Below are 15,910 nucleotides of genomic sequence, written 5' to 3' on the forward strand. Positions count from 1 at the left end.
TTTAAAGGAAAGGATGACAAGTCTTCCAACAATAAGGCTAAGTTGGTTTGTTGGAATTGTAACAAACCGGGTCACTTCAAGAAAGATTGTCATCTTCGTAAAGTGAACAAGGATGGTGTTGGACCAAGTGGAACCAAGGATCCAGAAAAGCAACAAGTTTAAATTTCTGTTTTCATGCAGAATTCTAAATATGTTCAGAATTATATTTTTGTGATTTCTAAAGCATTTTATGTGCAAGATGGTGATGTTGCATGGTGGGTTGATTCGGGAGCAACAAGCCATATATGTAAAGATCTTCGTTGGTTCAAGGAATGTCAACCAATTGAAGATGGAATTGTGGTGAAAATGGGAATGTTGCAACTGAAACAATCAATGGTTTAGGATCTGTTTTACTTTACTTTACTTCTGGAAAGTATTTGCGTCTGAACAATGTTTTATATGTACCGGAGATTCGAAAGAATCTTGTGTCTGAAATTGTTTTAAATAATTATGGTTACAAACAAGTATTAGAAAGTGACAATTATATCTTGTCAAGACATGGTTCTTTTATGTGTTTTGTATATATATGTAATGGAATGATTAGGCTTAATATTAATTATCCTAGTTATGATAATTCTGTTTGCATGGCTTCTTCTAGTACTAGAAACAACTTTAATAAATCTGATTTATGACATGTTAGACTAGGACACATTCATTACAAGAGATTAAAAGACATGTCAAAAACGAGTTTAATTCTTGCTTTTGATATAAACAATGAAAAATGTAAAACATGCATGTTAATTAAAATCACAAGACAACCTTTCAAATATGTTATTAGGGAAAGCAAGGTGTTGGAACTTATACACAGTGATTTATGTGATTTCCATGCAACACCTTCCCTTGGAAACAAAAAGTATGTTGTTAATTTTATTGATGATGCATCTAGATATTGTTATGTCTATTTGCTACATTCTAAGGATGAAGCACTTGATAAATTTAAAATTTATAAACAACAAGTTGAGTTTCATAAAAATGAATTAATAAAAGTCTTGTGTATTGATAGAGGTGGTGAGTATTATGATCTAGTTTGTTTTGAATCAACTGGAATAATACATCAAACCACAGCTCCTTATACACCACAACAAAATGGTGTAGCTGAAATGAAGAATAGGACTTTGAAAGAAATGGTTAATTCCATGTTGTCATATTCTGGATTAAGTGAAGGGTTTTGGGGTGAGGCAATATTAACTGCATGTTATATTTTGAACAGAACTCCAAACAAAAGGAGTAAGAATACTATTTATGAACTTTGGTGTAAAAAGGTACCAAATTTAAGTTATCTCAAAGTGTGGGGTTGTCGAGAAATTGTGAGGCTCACTGAACCCAAAAGGAAAACATTGGGTGAAAGAGGTATAGATTGTATCTTTATTGGATATGATGAGCATTCCAAAGCTTATAGATTCTATGTTTTAGAATCTAATGACTATGTGTCTGTGAACACTGTTATAGAGTCAAGAGATGCTATCTTTGATGAAGAAAGATTTACATCTATACCTAAACCAGGGGACATGATTCAATAATCTTTCAGCAAGAACACAACTCAAGTTGAAGATGCTTCTAGTGGTACAAGTTCTCTGTCTGAACTTAGAAAGAGTACTAGAGCTAGAAAAGCTAAATCGTTTGGATCTGATTTTCAACTATATTTAATTGAATGAGCAAGGGATGAGACTGTGTCTCAACATCAATATTGTTTTAATATTGAGGAGGATCCAAATACTTTTAGTGAAGCTATGGCTTCTAGGGATGTTCATTTCTGGAAAGAGGCAATTCAGGATGAGAGTGATTATATCATGCATAACAATACTTGGGTATTGTCTGATTTACCTCCTGGTTACAAGACATTAGGATGTAAATGGATCCTCAAAAGAAAAATGAAGGTGGATGGCACAATTGATAGGTATAAAGCCATATTTGTTATCTAAGGATTTAGACCAAAGGAAGGCATTAATTTCTTTGATACTTATGCTCCTGTTGCCAGAATTTCTACTATTATATTATTATTAGCTCTTGAAGTTATACATAATCTTGTGATTCACCAAATGGATGTGAAAACTGCATTCTTGAATGGTGACTTGGATGAGGAAAAATACATGAAACAATCTGAAGGGTTTGTGATGCCTGAAAATGAACACAAAGTGTGCAAGTTAAATAAATCATTATATGGTTTGAAACAAGCACCAAAACAATGGCATCAAAAGTTTGATGATGTTGTATTGTCTAATGGTTTTGCATTAAACCAAGCTGACAAGTGTGTATATAGAAAATTGGATACTTCTGGTAAAGGAGTCATGATTTGTTTATATGTGGATGGTACTGATTTAGAAGAAGTTGATAAAACCAAGAAATTCTTATCATCTAGTTTTGAAATCAAAGACCTGGGGGAGGCTGAGGTAATTCTTGGTATAAGAATTAAACAAGGAAACAATGAGATTTCAATTTCTCAATCTCATTACATTGAGAAGATATTGAAAAAGTTTAATTTTGAGAATTGTTCTCCTGTTAGCACTCCTATAGATTCTAGTCTTAAGCTTCTACTTAATAAAGAATCTCTAGTGTCTCAACTTGAGTACTCAAGGGCTATTGGTTGTCTAATGTATGTCATGATTAGTACTAGGCCTGATATAGCATATGATGTGGGAAGACTTAGTAGATATACTAGTAACCCTAGTACACTGTCATTGACAAGCTGTGAGTAGAGTATTCAAGTATTTGAAAGGGACCATGAATTATGGTTTAACTTATAGTGGATATCCTTTTGTTTTGGAAGGTTATTCAGATGCCAGTTGGATTAACAACTTAGAGGATCATTCCTCTACTAGTGGTTGTATGTTTCTTCTTGGAGGAGGTGTCATTTCTTGGGCATCCAAGAAATAAACTTGTATTACTAACTCAACCATGGAATCTGAGTTTGTTGCATTGTCTTCTGCTGGTAAAGAAGCTGAGTGGCTAAGGAATTTGATTTATGAAATTCCATTATGGCCCAAACCAATATCTACCATTTATATAAGATGTGATAGTGTTGCAACTTTGGCTAAGGCTTATAGTCAAGTGTACAATGAGAAATCTAGACATTTAGGTGTTATACATAACATGATTCGTGAGCTTATCATGACTGGTGTGATATTTGTGGAGTTTGTAAGAACTCAGTTGAATTTGGCCGATCATCTAACCAAAGGGTTAACATTAGATCTTGTGCACAAGGCGGCTGTAGGGATGAGTTTAAAGTCCACTTGAAATATTTTATATCGAGATACCCAATTCCCATATAATGTAATATTAGATGCTGAATTCAATGTGGAAAGGTTGATATTTGAATATTGGAACACCTTATTATCATCATCCCAAGGTATGTGTTCAATACTGCAAGTTAAGGAGGTTGAAATTTTATTTCTTAGTAGTTCTTTGAAAAATTGCATTGCAGGTGCAAGAACATAAGAACTACCTATATAAGCATGAAGTTTAGTTGCTTCAAAAAGTTGAGACTTGACTTTGATATGCTTATTGAAGGATGGGACACAAGCTAGTAAAATATAGTGTCAAGTTAGAAATTATGAGAATGTAAACTGGTGTGTGTATTATATTCATGTATTCACTTTGAATATAAAGGGTTCAATCCTTAGTGACACCCTGATATTCGAATATTTGGATTGAGTAATATACTAATGTGAAATTCAATCGTCATGACATTTCATTTATGCATCAGTTTGTTGTTGTTTATGTTTTGCTTTAAGTTTAATCATGATTACACTTAAATGGGGGAGGTTTGTTGATGATTTAAATCATCAATATTATTTAAGTGTAATAGGATTAAATTTGTTGACCAAAAGTGATCTTGTTGAATATTGAACAAGTTAGGATGATGTAGGAGTGCATATGTGTTCAAGTTTTCAAGATTCAAAGTACATTGTTATTTAGGGGCGAAGCCCCTAAACAAACGGGGGTCCGGGGCAGTGCCCCTGGGAATGGGGTCCACGGGGCGACAACCCCTGGCAGGGTCCAAGGGGAAGAGTCCCTGGCTGGTTTGGTAGTTTTGATGACAGTTTGTAACTGTATTGTGACAGTTTTGAGACAGGAATCATATAGTCGTTTTTTGGTAATTTTCTGGTACATTTTTTGAAGAACATTTCACATACATTCTCTGATTTCGTATCTCTGAGTTTCATCCAATTAAATTTCTGATCTGTACCATCGAAATACTTCAATTTGATAGTGAATCACGACTTTCAGAGAATCCAAGCAATCTGTTCATCCCCTACTTCTAACCTTATTTCGTTAGACGTCCCAACTATGTTTTTGGAAACCCTATGAGAACAAATTATTTGTTGCTCGAAAGACAGTCTTTTGAAAGAGAGAGATGATAGAAAAAAGAACTAGTAGGAGCCACATTGATCTTGATAATACTCAAGAATCAATTAACGAATAGCCTAAAGAAAAAAACTAGCACTTAATTAGAGGTTAAAACATATTAAGGAAAGTGACATCGCTCTATCTCTTCCACATAGATCTAATAGAACACGTCATTGACCTTGTTGACTCTATGTAATGTGGGAAATGAGTCACTAATAGATTGCGATCAGAGTTTATCAACTATCGGAAGCTATGGAAGGCCCAATAAGCCACAATCGGAGGAAGATATGAGGAATGCGATTCAGTCCATGTATGCTTGAAATTTGAATTGATTTAACACTTGGTGTTATAATCATATAGTGTTTGTGGATCTTCAAAAGATGACAAACATGGATAGGAACACACATATATTCAAACCAAGATGGGTTGTGAAAGATGTGTAGGCTTAAGAAGTTCATTGATGGATTCTAACAAGCATCTCCGGTTCGGATAATTTGCTTCAATGCGAAATTCCTTAGTTGAATTACAAGAAACAAAAGATAGTCCATATAAATGCCATAACTAGTGGGAGCAATGTTATCCCTTGTTTTGAAATAGGAAACGATGACCTAACTTTATTAAGTGTAAAAGCTTTACATAGGAATTGTCTCGCTATGAAACACATGAGAGGAACAAGATAACATGCTTAGGGTCTATGAAGATAGATCTAGGCCACTCATTAATTTAAGCCAAAGTACTTGGAATCTTGAGAAAACTTGAGATGTAGAATTCTTAAAGAGTTCGTGCTAGTAAAAGTAATGACTCATATGCCTTGTGCATGATAAGTCATATAAGATCATTTTGGCTATAATCAACAAATCAAGAATCAAGAATATTCTTTGGAGTCCTAAAAGGACAAAAGAGATAATCTTGTTAGTATGGAAGAAATCAATCAAAGATTTACATTGATGGTCAGTTCCTTACAAGTAGAGACATTTCTGTTTAGCAGTCGGTGTTCGTGCTCTTAATTAGTAAAGGTATTAGCTTGGAAAATTACTAAGTAATACACCTAAATGGATTTGATAATAAGCTTAGAGTATATTGCAGTTAGCTAGATTACAAAGACATACTATGTGACTAAAAGGAATTCAAAAGTGGCCTCAGTGTTGTATTCAATCATTGATGGTTCTTTTGAAGTTTCTTATGACTGTAAGGTGACTTACCTCGTGTTTGGATCCCAAGTCACATAAGATCACATGGTAAATACTTAGTAAGTACCTTCAATAATATAAGGATATCATAGTCAACTAAAGAGAATCTTGTTGATTCATACCTTTAAACTAAAGCCATAGGTTAATAGTTAAGTAAATATGTAATGGCATTAGACTTGCATGTGTATTAAGTTGAGCACTTTAGTTTTAACTTGTTTTAATTTAGGAATTGATGCAATTGTGGTCTCTAATTGATATGTCGATTATTAAGTGGAGAACTTAATATTTGATGGAATTTGGTCATTTATTTTAGGACATTAATGTGTTCTACATTTGCATGTTTATAACCAATTCCAGAATAATATATTATTCAAACTTCCACAATCAGTCCTACTCTTAGGCGATAGTAGTGAATTAAGATTTTCATAGTATTAGTAGATTTTTCATAGAGATGAACATAGCTAAGCTTTGCGACCAATACTTACAAGTACTTGAAATGAAGATTTTAAGTATTAGAGTAACCACAGTTAAAGATTACTTTATGGATCATGTCATGAGTAAATTAAGATGACTATATTTCTTATTCTTCAAATAGAGATGCATGGGGTATTGTCCTACAATCTGTTGTATCTTGGTTTTTCCCCAACATTGTCCGTAACTCGCAGCTATATAGGGTTTGACTAGATATTGCATAAGGATACCTATTTACTCAAAGTTTATTTGATTCTTCTACCAGAAATGGAGAAATAGATATCTCTGGGGCCTCGATGATTTGGCGCTGACATATAAAGTACTCGGCCGAGTCATAACTGAATTTGATGTGTTCAATTTAGCAGTTAGAAGCAGTCGTCACAAATCTATGTTGGGAAACATAATCTTGAATTATGAGATTGACTATTATCCATGTATCGAATCCATATGGATATCATGAAGATCAAAGGAATTTGAAGACACTAGTCTTAGGACTGTTTATAACACTGTTGTGATAAGTACAGTAGTTGCATTGGACTGCCACTCACTACTGTTCCTAGTAAGTATTGGACCGGTCAGTTGTTAATGCCTAAGTGCAAGTGGGAGCTAATGGATAATAGTGCCCATAACCATAATAAGCTCGGTAATATTACTATAAATAGTAGTGTCATTTTGAGTTACACGTAAGAACAAAATAAATCAGAACTGAAAATATATTTATTTAAGGGACTTGCTTTATTAATTTATTAATTAGAAAACATGGAGAATACAGTTATTCTAGAATGGCTTGATTCTTAGATAATTACCAAAAGCCTAGATAATTAGTAACGGATTTGGTAATTATCTTTAGGGTTTCAAACCACCTCCCTATAAATAAAAGAGTCAAATCCTAGTTTTGGATGGATGAAAACTTATCCTTCTTACTCCAAAAGTCGAAACCCTTTAGAAAACCCGAAGGCTTGATGCCATATCGTGACACCTCTTCTGTCACGACGTGACGATGATCAATATCATCAATTTGAGCTTGTTTCGTGTTGGTTTGTTCAGATCTGATAGAGTTTTGCGTCTTGGGTGCAATTACAAGATAAAAACTCTCCTTTAGGTTCTCCAGTCCAATCAACTGACTCGTCAAAAGAAGAAACCTACGAAGAATTCAAGGCATGTTTTTCGTTCTATTGAGTTTTAATAAGTTGCATAGATTAGTTGAGTTTAGATCCATATGTTTCGAGTGTTAGATCAAATTGTTTGTTGTTTTCGCTGCCATTTTGTTTGTTATAACGAGACTCAAAACCCATCATTTTGATGGTGAATTTATCAACTTTAATATTTATGAAGATATGAGATATCTTAGTGACGTCTCATTTCTTAATTTTATTGACGTTATTGAACCTTTGACTGACAAGTGCTTAAAATTACTAACCACGATTTGTTAAAATTAACACTCCACAAAATATTAATGTATATACAACCAATAAGTTATTTGTAAAAACTTACTGTTGATAGGGAATTATAGAAATCACAGCTCACATGGATCAGTGAAAAAAAGGCCAAATTCTGAAATTACCGGATTCTAATTCGAAACTTTTTCCTTATGTAGAGCAAGCACCAAACATGAAACTAAAAATTGCTGCTAGAACATCTGAAAATACAAAAATATACATACCTTGGGGAAAAAGAAACACTGTCAATCATCATCCCGGACAAGCTGCTAGAAAAACAACTATATAGATTGTGATTTTGAAGAAATACAAAACATTATCGGGTGGACCATTGATTACATAAAAGAGCTCAATCCATCACTATGCATGCATAAAATTCAGATGAAAGAATATTTTAATCCCTCCCGAAAGGCCCAACGCAAACTGAATCTGCCAATGATTGAAGTGGTAAAAAGGAGATAATGAAGCTTTTAGATGTTGGAATAATATATGCCATGTCAAACATCAAATGAGTCAGCCTAGTTCAAGTCGTACCGAAAAAAAGTTGGAATAACAATAGTCGCAAACAAGGAAGGAGAATTGGTTGAACTCGAATTTAGAATGGATGGTGTGTCTGCATCGACTACAAAAAATTAAATGCTACCACCCGGAAAGATCACTTTTCACTCCCATTCAATGATAATATATTGGAAAGACTGGATGAAAAATCGCATTACTGCTGTTTGGACGATTTTTCAGTATCCCATGAAATTTTAGTTGTAACAGAAGATCAAGAAAAATACAACTTTCACCCATCCCTTTGGAACATTCACATACCGATCCGTACCATTCAAATTTTGCAACGCACCAACCACCTTCCAAAGGTACATGGTAAATACTTTTTTGAATATGTTGAAATACCATACAAATTTTTATGGACAATTTTACCGTCTATGAGGACTCCATATTTGTCTAAAAACCTCGTATAAATTTCTTCAAAGATGCATTGAAATTAATTTGGTCTTAAACTTCAAAAATGTCATTTTATGGCTGACTGATGATTAACTTTCGGTCACACTGATTCAAAAAGAGGTTTAGAAGTTGACATTACAAAACTCGATATTATAAAAAGCTTACCGTACTTGGACAAGTGTCGAGGAAATGCTTTATTTTCTTGGCCATGTAGGTTTATACAGGAGATTCATAAAAGATTTTTCGAAGATTAATGTACCTATATGCAATTGCTGTAGAAAGATGCAAAACTCGACTTCAACGAAAACTGTAAAAAAGTTTTCAACACGTTGAAAATTCAGCTCACTTCAGCTCCGATTATTCAACCACCAAATTGGGATATGTTTTTCAAGATTATATGTAATGCAAGCAACACTCCCTTCGGGATTGTTTTGGGACAAAAAAGATCGGGTACTTGAGATGGGGTCCATACTAAAATATTTAAATTGTAAAAAAACATAATAAAAAGAAAAAAAGTAGGTGTATTATGATCATTTAGAAACATTTAACAAAAGAGAGTAAACGATAAGAGCCAAAGGAATACATGTACAATTTTTTTAAAACCAAATAGACAAGCTATGTCAAAAATTGAAAATTAGACCAAAAATATAGATGGGTATAAACAACAGGGACCAAAAAGTAACTTACACTAAATACAAGCTTTAAAAGTTTAAACTGAATATAATATTAATAAAAGACAGATAAAAAGGTTTCAAAAATTAAAAAGAAAAACACAAAAAGAGGTAGAATCAAGGCCGCATGCAAAATTATCATCATGATGTCTTCTTTGTCCCACGGAACCTCTGCCCTCCCTCTCTTTCTCCCGTTTTCATGAACCTATTTCTGATCTTCATCTTTCCCCCCTTCTTTCTTCCTACATTTACATCATCTGCCATCCACCTTAATTGCCTTTTCACTACCCAAATGGCAAGTTTGTAATTAAGGGATAATTCTTGGGCTATCTACAATAGGGATGGAGGGAAGCATGGGAGGTGGGGTGGGTGGTATGGCAAAAGACGCAAAGAGATTCAAAAAATATATTCTTGAAATCAAGATTGATACAGTAGATGGACAACAGCTAAAGCAGCCAGACAGCAAATGAGGTAACAACAAATCCAAACAGTCTATCTTTTTAGTTTACCCCACTTCACTTTCCTCTTTTCAGACTAGGGTTTCTTAAAAACTCCTGAAAATTCCCTTTCAAAGAATCTCTTTCCCCAAAGATCTTCCATTTACTCCCATACCCTCATCATTTTTTCCGTAGAAAATGAAATCTTCACGTGTTCATAAGCTTAGCAAGTAAAATATTCAAGAAATCAACATGTTTCAGAGGTTAGGGACGATTAGAGCTAGCTAGAGAGCGATGCAGATCGTTGTGTGTTTAGTTTGTTCTTTTGAGTTTGAAAGCATCAGAATCAAAAGCTCAGAAAAGGGTGTGATTGCGAAGAAAAAGAAGAAGGGTTAAGCGAAATACTTTTTATTGATCCTGTGAACGTAGTCCATAACAACGAAAGGGTTTTAAGTTATTATTTTGACTTGTTCTAAGTGAAAAAAACTTGCGATTTTTGTTTAGTTGAAATTATCAAGTGCGAGTGATGATGTCGATGTCCTGCAAGGATGGTAATGGAGCGATGATGGACAACGGAAAATATGTTCGCTACACACCGGAGCAGGTTGAAGCACTTGAACGACTCTACCATGAATGTCCAAAACCGAGTTCTCTTCGTCGTCAGCAACTCATTCGTGAATGCCCGATTCTCTCTAACATCGAACCCAAACAAATCAAAGTTTGGTTCCAGAATCGAAGGTAAACGCTACACATTCACAATCTAGAAAATTGCACACTTTCGTTTCTTGGTGCCATTTTGCTTTAATGATTTATGGGTTTTCGTGTTTTAGATGTAGGGAAAAACAGAGGAAAGAAGCTTCACGCCTTCAAACTGTGAATCGAAAGCTGTCTGCCATGAACAAGCTTTTAATGGAAGAGAATGATAGATTGCAGAAACAAGTGTCACACCTTGTGTATGAGAATGGCTGCTTCCGTCAGCACACTCAAAATGTTAGAACTTTATATTTTACTTTTTGTTCTTTGTTTTTGTTGTTATTGTGAATAATGTATAATGTGTTGAATTTTGATAATTGCAGACTACACTTGCTACTAAAGACACTAGTTGTGAATCGGTTGTGACTAATGGTCAACACCGATTGACCCCCAAGCACCCACCACGGGATGCTAGTCCTGCAGGGTGAGTTTTGATAAATTTCATGGTTTATATATATTTTTTATTTAATGAATCATTAATTTTAAATGTTTTTGATATTAATATGTTTATGTTATGCAGACTTTTGTCCATTGCAGAAGAAACTTTAACAGAGTTTCTTTCGAAGGCAACTGGAACCGCAATTGAGTGGGTCCAGATGCCCGGAATGAAGGTACCCATAGTTACAAACATTAAAATGTCAATGAGCCTATATATATATATATATATATATATATATATATATATATTTTATCGATTTATAATCAATTTATGTGAGTGATTTTTCTGTTACTATTGATATAGCCTGGTCCGGATTCCATTGGAATCGTTGCTATTTCTCACGGTTGCACTGGCGTGGCAGCACGAGCGTGTGGCTTGGTTGCTCTCGAGCCATCAAGGGTTAGTTATGCCATTTTGTAATTTTGTAATTTGTTTTCATTGACCAAAAAGGTGACAATTTTGACTTTTGTAATTGTGTGTTAAGGTTGTGGAAATCCTCAAGGATCGCCCCTCATGGTATCGTGATTGCCGAGCTGTTGATACTCTCAATGTGCTACCAACTGCTAATGGTGGAACCATTGAACTTTTGTACATGCAGGTTACACTTTTCTTTTACTGGTCATTTTTTTTAGTTATCATGTTTTGTTTTGTTATTTTTTTTAATACAATTTAGTGTCAATTTTATAATTATCCTAATTAATGTTTGTTTCTAGCTTTATGCTCCTACAACTTTGGCTACGGCTCGTGACTTCTTGTTGTTGCGCTATACTTCTGTTACAGAAGATGGCAGTTTAGTGGTGTGTGATCACTTTTAATTTATTGTTTATTTAATTTTTGTTATTTTTTTATAGCCGTATTGTGAGTAATTACATTGTTGTTATTTGGTATATATATGTGTGTTTAGATTTGTGAAAGATCGCTAAATAACACGCAAAATGGTCCGAGCATACCGTCAGTCCCAAATTTTGTGCGAGCCGAAATGCTGCCAAGCGGGTACCTCATTAGACCCTGTGAAGGTGGTGGTTCCATCATTCACATTGTTGATCATATGAATTTAGAGGTAAACCGCTTATACAATAGTTGCAAAAATATAGCAATGTACTTTCTATATATTTTAATTATAGCATTGTAGTTCCAGTTTGTTTCTTAGTAGGGCATTGCACCATGAAAAATCTACTCAATTATGGCAATGGGTTACCCAATGCTAGAATGGGTATACTTTTTTAAAGTGCAACGCCCTAGTTAAAACTAATTTAATGTTGTAAAAAATTAGATAAAAATATAATACTGTAATAAAAATTAAGCACATTACCTTTTCTTACATTTAGTTCATATTATATTGAACATACAATTGTTATTTTAATTAAATATATTTATAATTATTGTGCATTACAATTGAGTTTTTTTTTGGTTTACTATCAATTGATGGCGACGATACTTCACTTTTGTTTTAAAATCTCTTCTTCCTATGTGTTTTTTTTTTCTTTTTCGTTTTTCACATTGAATGTTTAAAAAAAGGGAAGTGGCTTCTTTAATTAAAATATTTAATCCACAACACATAATTTAAAGAGTAAAAGAAATCATTCAACTAACAAAAATTATTAAATGATAATTATGATGTTAAAATATGTAACTAATTAATTAAATTATTTGTAATATCATGTTTAAAGTTGTTAGTTATAACATGGGCTAAATGCAAGAAAATATAAATAACAAAAATATTGGGCTAACAATTACATGTTTAAAATTAGTGGGCTAAATGCAATAAATAGTAATGTATCTTTTGTTTTTTGTATTATAGCATTGTACTTCTATTTTTTCTTAATACACCATTTTATTTTTAAGTTACTTTTTATTTGAGTATGGTACTTTGAAAAATCCACCCATTATAGCTAATGGGGTAAACAATTTAGAAGGTATCAGTCTACTTATTTCCATATAAGTAGGTAGATTTTTTAAAGCACAACACTCTAATGAAAAACAATTTTAAAGCACAACTGTGATAATTTTCCGAAAGTACAATGCTATTTCTTGCATTTAACTAAACTTGTATCATTGTTTTTGCTATGTAGGCGTGGAGTGTGCCCGAAGTCTTGCGTCCATTATACGAATCTTCAACCGTGCTTGCTCAAAAAGCAACAATGATGGTAAACAACACTAAACACATTAAACTTTTTAACAATACAATTTCAAGAAATTAAAACTTGGTGCTTGAATAGGCATTACGCCAGCTAAGGCAAATATCTCTTGAAGTTTCACAATCGGGTGCCTCTAACTGGGGCAGACGACCCGCAGCATTAAGGGCACTTAGCCTGAGGTTAAGCAGAGGTTTCAATGAAGCTCTAAACGGGTTTACAGATGAAGGCTGGTCATTAATTGCTAATGATGGGGTCGATGATGTCACCATTCAAGTCAATTCTTCACCCGAAAAACTTATGGGATTAAATCTACCTTTTGCAAACGGATACCCACCCGTTACAAATTCTGTCTTGTGCGCAAAAGCATCAATGCTTTTACAGGTTAGATACCAACAAATTTGGAGTGGTTGTGGTGTGGTTTGACCTTTTTTTGTTTTATTGATGATAAGATTTTTTTATATGTTTCTAGAATGTTCCACCAGCTCTTCTACTTAGGTTTTTGAGGGAGCACAGATCTGAATGGGCAGATAACAATTTTGATGCTTACTCGGCTGCATCAGTTAAACTCGGTCCGTGTAGCTTCGCTGGGTCCCGGGTTGGTAATTTTGGAGGTCAGGTGATTCTTCCACTTGCTCACACGATTGAGCATGAAGAGGTGAGTTGAGTTTTGGTTTTATAATTATTAGAATATGTTTGGTAAATTTTATAATGTTATGTTGTAGTGTACTAGTGTTTGTTTGATTATTATTTATTAGTCTTTCTTTGTGTTTTGTAGTTGTTGGAGGTTATTAAGATGGAGGGAATTGGGCATTGTCCCGAAGATGCTTTAATGCCGAGAGACATGTTTCTCCTACAAGTAAGGCAAAATACAGAAAAACACAACTCATTATCACAGTTTTATCGATTTTAGTTACTTGACTATTTTCTGTAGTGATTAAACATTTATACTTTTTTGACCCTTTGAATTTTAAAAGGTCTTTTTTTGATTTTACCTAGAAAAAAGTTGAAATACAAAAAAGCATTAACATATTTTTTAAATCATTTTAATAATAATACTTCAGTGACTAAATTGATAAAAGGGAAAAAATAGCAATGTGCATTTTTTATTATAGCATTCTACTTTCATATCTTATTCTTACAACATTGTACTAACATCCAAAAATTTACTCAGTTTTAGCCATGGTCATTCAAATACAAAGCAATCTTACAACATTGTACTAACATCCAAAAATTTACTCAATTTTAGCCATGGTCATTCAAATACAAAGCAATTTGCAATGCTGTAATTTGGTTGATTCTTTAAAGTATAATGTCCTAATAAGATTGTTTTTAACAAAACGTACAATGACTTAACAATGCGATCTTGTTGTAATTACTTACTATCTATTATTATAGCTATGCAATGGAATGGATGAGAATGCAGTTGGCATGAGTGCGGAACTCATATTTGCTCCAATAGACGCTTCTTTTGCTGACGATGCGCCTCTTTTACCCTCTGGTTTTCGTATCATTCCTCTCGATCCAATCAAGGTTAGTCTCCATATCCATATCTCTAGGTGTTATTTCCATTATTTCTTAAAATAAATTCCAGCTTCCAAATACACAGGACACTTCTACCCCCAATCGTACCCTCGATCTTGCTTCTGCTCTTGAAATCAGAGGATCTGGGCCTAAAATTTCAAATGATCGTAACATTGCTAGTGGCAATTCAAGATCCCTGATGACAATGGCGTTTGAATTCGCATTCGAGAGCCACATGCAAGAAAACGTGGCGGCAATTGCGCGCCAATATGTTCGCGGCATTATATCATCGGTTCAAAGGGTCGCGTCAGCCCTATCTCCTAACGTGGGCCCCAATGTTGGGCTTCAGTTTGGCGCCCCTGAAGCACATGTTTTAGCTCGATGGATTTGCCGTAGCTACAGGTGTGTATGTGTGTTGTGTGAAAAGTCGATTTTATCCCTATTTACTTGCGGTTGTTTTGGGATTTTATTGTTTTTGAGTTTTGTTTGTAGTTGCTATTTGGGTGTGGAGCTGCTTAAATGTGGAGGTGAAGGAAGTGAATACATCCTGAAATCACTCTGGAACCACCCGGATGCCATCATGTGCTGCTCTCTTAAGGTCTGTTTTGTATGGTAGTTGAGCAAGAAAATACAAATTATAGCATTTGCTTTTAAATGGTAAAAAAACTTATAATGGTTTAATCATTAAGAAAATTAATCTCGAATCATTCAGGCTCATTACTAATAAGAATTCTTGTCCAGGCAATGCCTGTATTCACATTTGCAAACCAAGCGGGACTCGATATGCTCGAGACAACACTAGTTGCACTTCAAGACATCAGTTTGGTAAAAGTTCTTGATGAGCATGGGCGAAAAGGTCTTTTTGCGGAGTTTGCACAGATAATGCAACAGGTTTATACTTTTTTAGGTGACTAGTGAAAGTACAATGCTAGAGTTGGATATATGTGAGTAAGTTTTTTGTGTTTGGTGGCAGGGGTTTGCGTGTCTTCAAGGGGGCGTGTGTTCATCAAGCATGGGGAGACCGGTTTCTTATGAGAGAGCGGTGGCATGGAAAGTGTTGAATGAAGAAGAAAATGCTCACTGCATTTGCTTTAAGTTCATTAATTGGTCGTTTATTTAATGTCGTAGGTGTTTTGGTTAAAAACTCTTGACGGTTTGTCAGACTGATGGATTATTGTCTTTTGAAATGTTTTGAAGGAAACTAGTGCTTATGTATCACATTGTACGGATTTTGTGTTTTTATTTGTAGCTATGCTATTTATTTGGGTTTACAAAACTCCTTGTTTTGTTCTTGCCTTTTTTTGAAAACTTTGTTTATATAGATATACATCGTTTTTTAAAAGGACTTTGCAAAGCCAACACCTTTCGATAACTGCAGTAGCAACTTAGTGTAAATTTGTCGGTAGAAACTTTGTGACGGATAGTACTACAGTAGATAATGAGTTTTTTTTTTTTTTTTTTTTTTTTTTTTTCTAGTAATGCAAATCCTAAATTTTTTATGCAAACTTTGATTA

The 15,910-nt window shown here is 34.1% G+C and overlaps 1 protein-coding gene across 1 annotated transcript; it reads left to right on the forward strand.

The window, feature by feature from the left end:
* Positions 1 to 9,285: 9,285 nt before the first annotated feature.
* Positions 9,286 to 15,672, forward strand: LOC145144190 (homeobox-leucine zipper protein ATHB-15-like). The gene is made up of 18 exons (XM_079074851.1): positions 9,286 to 9,579; positions 10,050 to 10,283; positions 10,376 to 10,535; positions 10,622 to 10,722; positions 10,819 to 10,909; positions 11,041 to 11,136; positions 11,222 to 11,335; positions 11,451 to 11,534; positions 11,642 to 11,797; positions 12,810 to 12,884; positions 12,957 to 13,256; positions 13,345 to 13,530; positions 13,651 to 13,731; positions 14,271 to 14,405; positions 14,482 to 14,798; positions 14,889 to 14,994; positions 15,138 to 15,287; positions 15,370 to 15,672. Exons 2-18 carry the CDS (start codon positions 10,072 to 10,074, stop codon positions 15,514 to 15,516), a joined length of 2,511 nt encoding a protein of 836 aa, XP_078930977.1. The 5' UTR covers positions 9,286 to 9,579; positions 10,050 to 10,071; the 3' UTR covers positions 15,517 to 15,672.
* The last annotated feature ends 238 nt before the right edge of the window (positions 15,673 to 15,910 follow it).

This window comes from Lactuca virosa, chromosome 1 (genome assembly GCF_052849685.1).
Source record: "Lactuca virosa cultivar CGN04683 chromosome 1, Lactuca_virosa_CGN04683_v6, whole genome shotgun sequence".
NCBI classification, from domain to species: Eukaryota; Viridiplantae; Streptophyta; class Magnoliopsida; order Asterales; family Asteraceae; genus Lactuca; species Lactuca virosa.

Bases quoted from the DNA above. Each gene is read 5' to 3' on its own strand.
- LOC145144190 (XM_079074851.1), top strand. From the start codon at position 10,072: ATGATGTCGATGTCCTGCAAGGATGGTAATGGAGCGATGATGGACAAC. The intron at 11,137-11,221 runs GTTAGTTATGCC...TTGTGTGTTAAG, and splicing joins TTGCTCTCGAGCCATCAAGG to GTTGTGGAAATCCTCAAGGA. The intron at 13,257-13,344 runs GTTAGATACCAA...ATATGTTTCTAG, and splicing joins AAGCATCAATGCTTTTACAG to AATGTTCCACCAGCTCTTCT.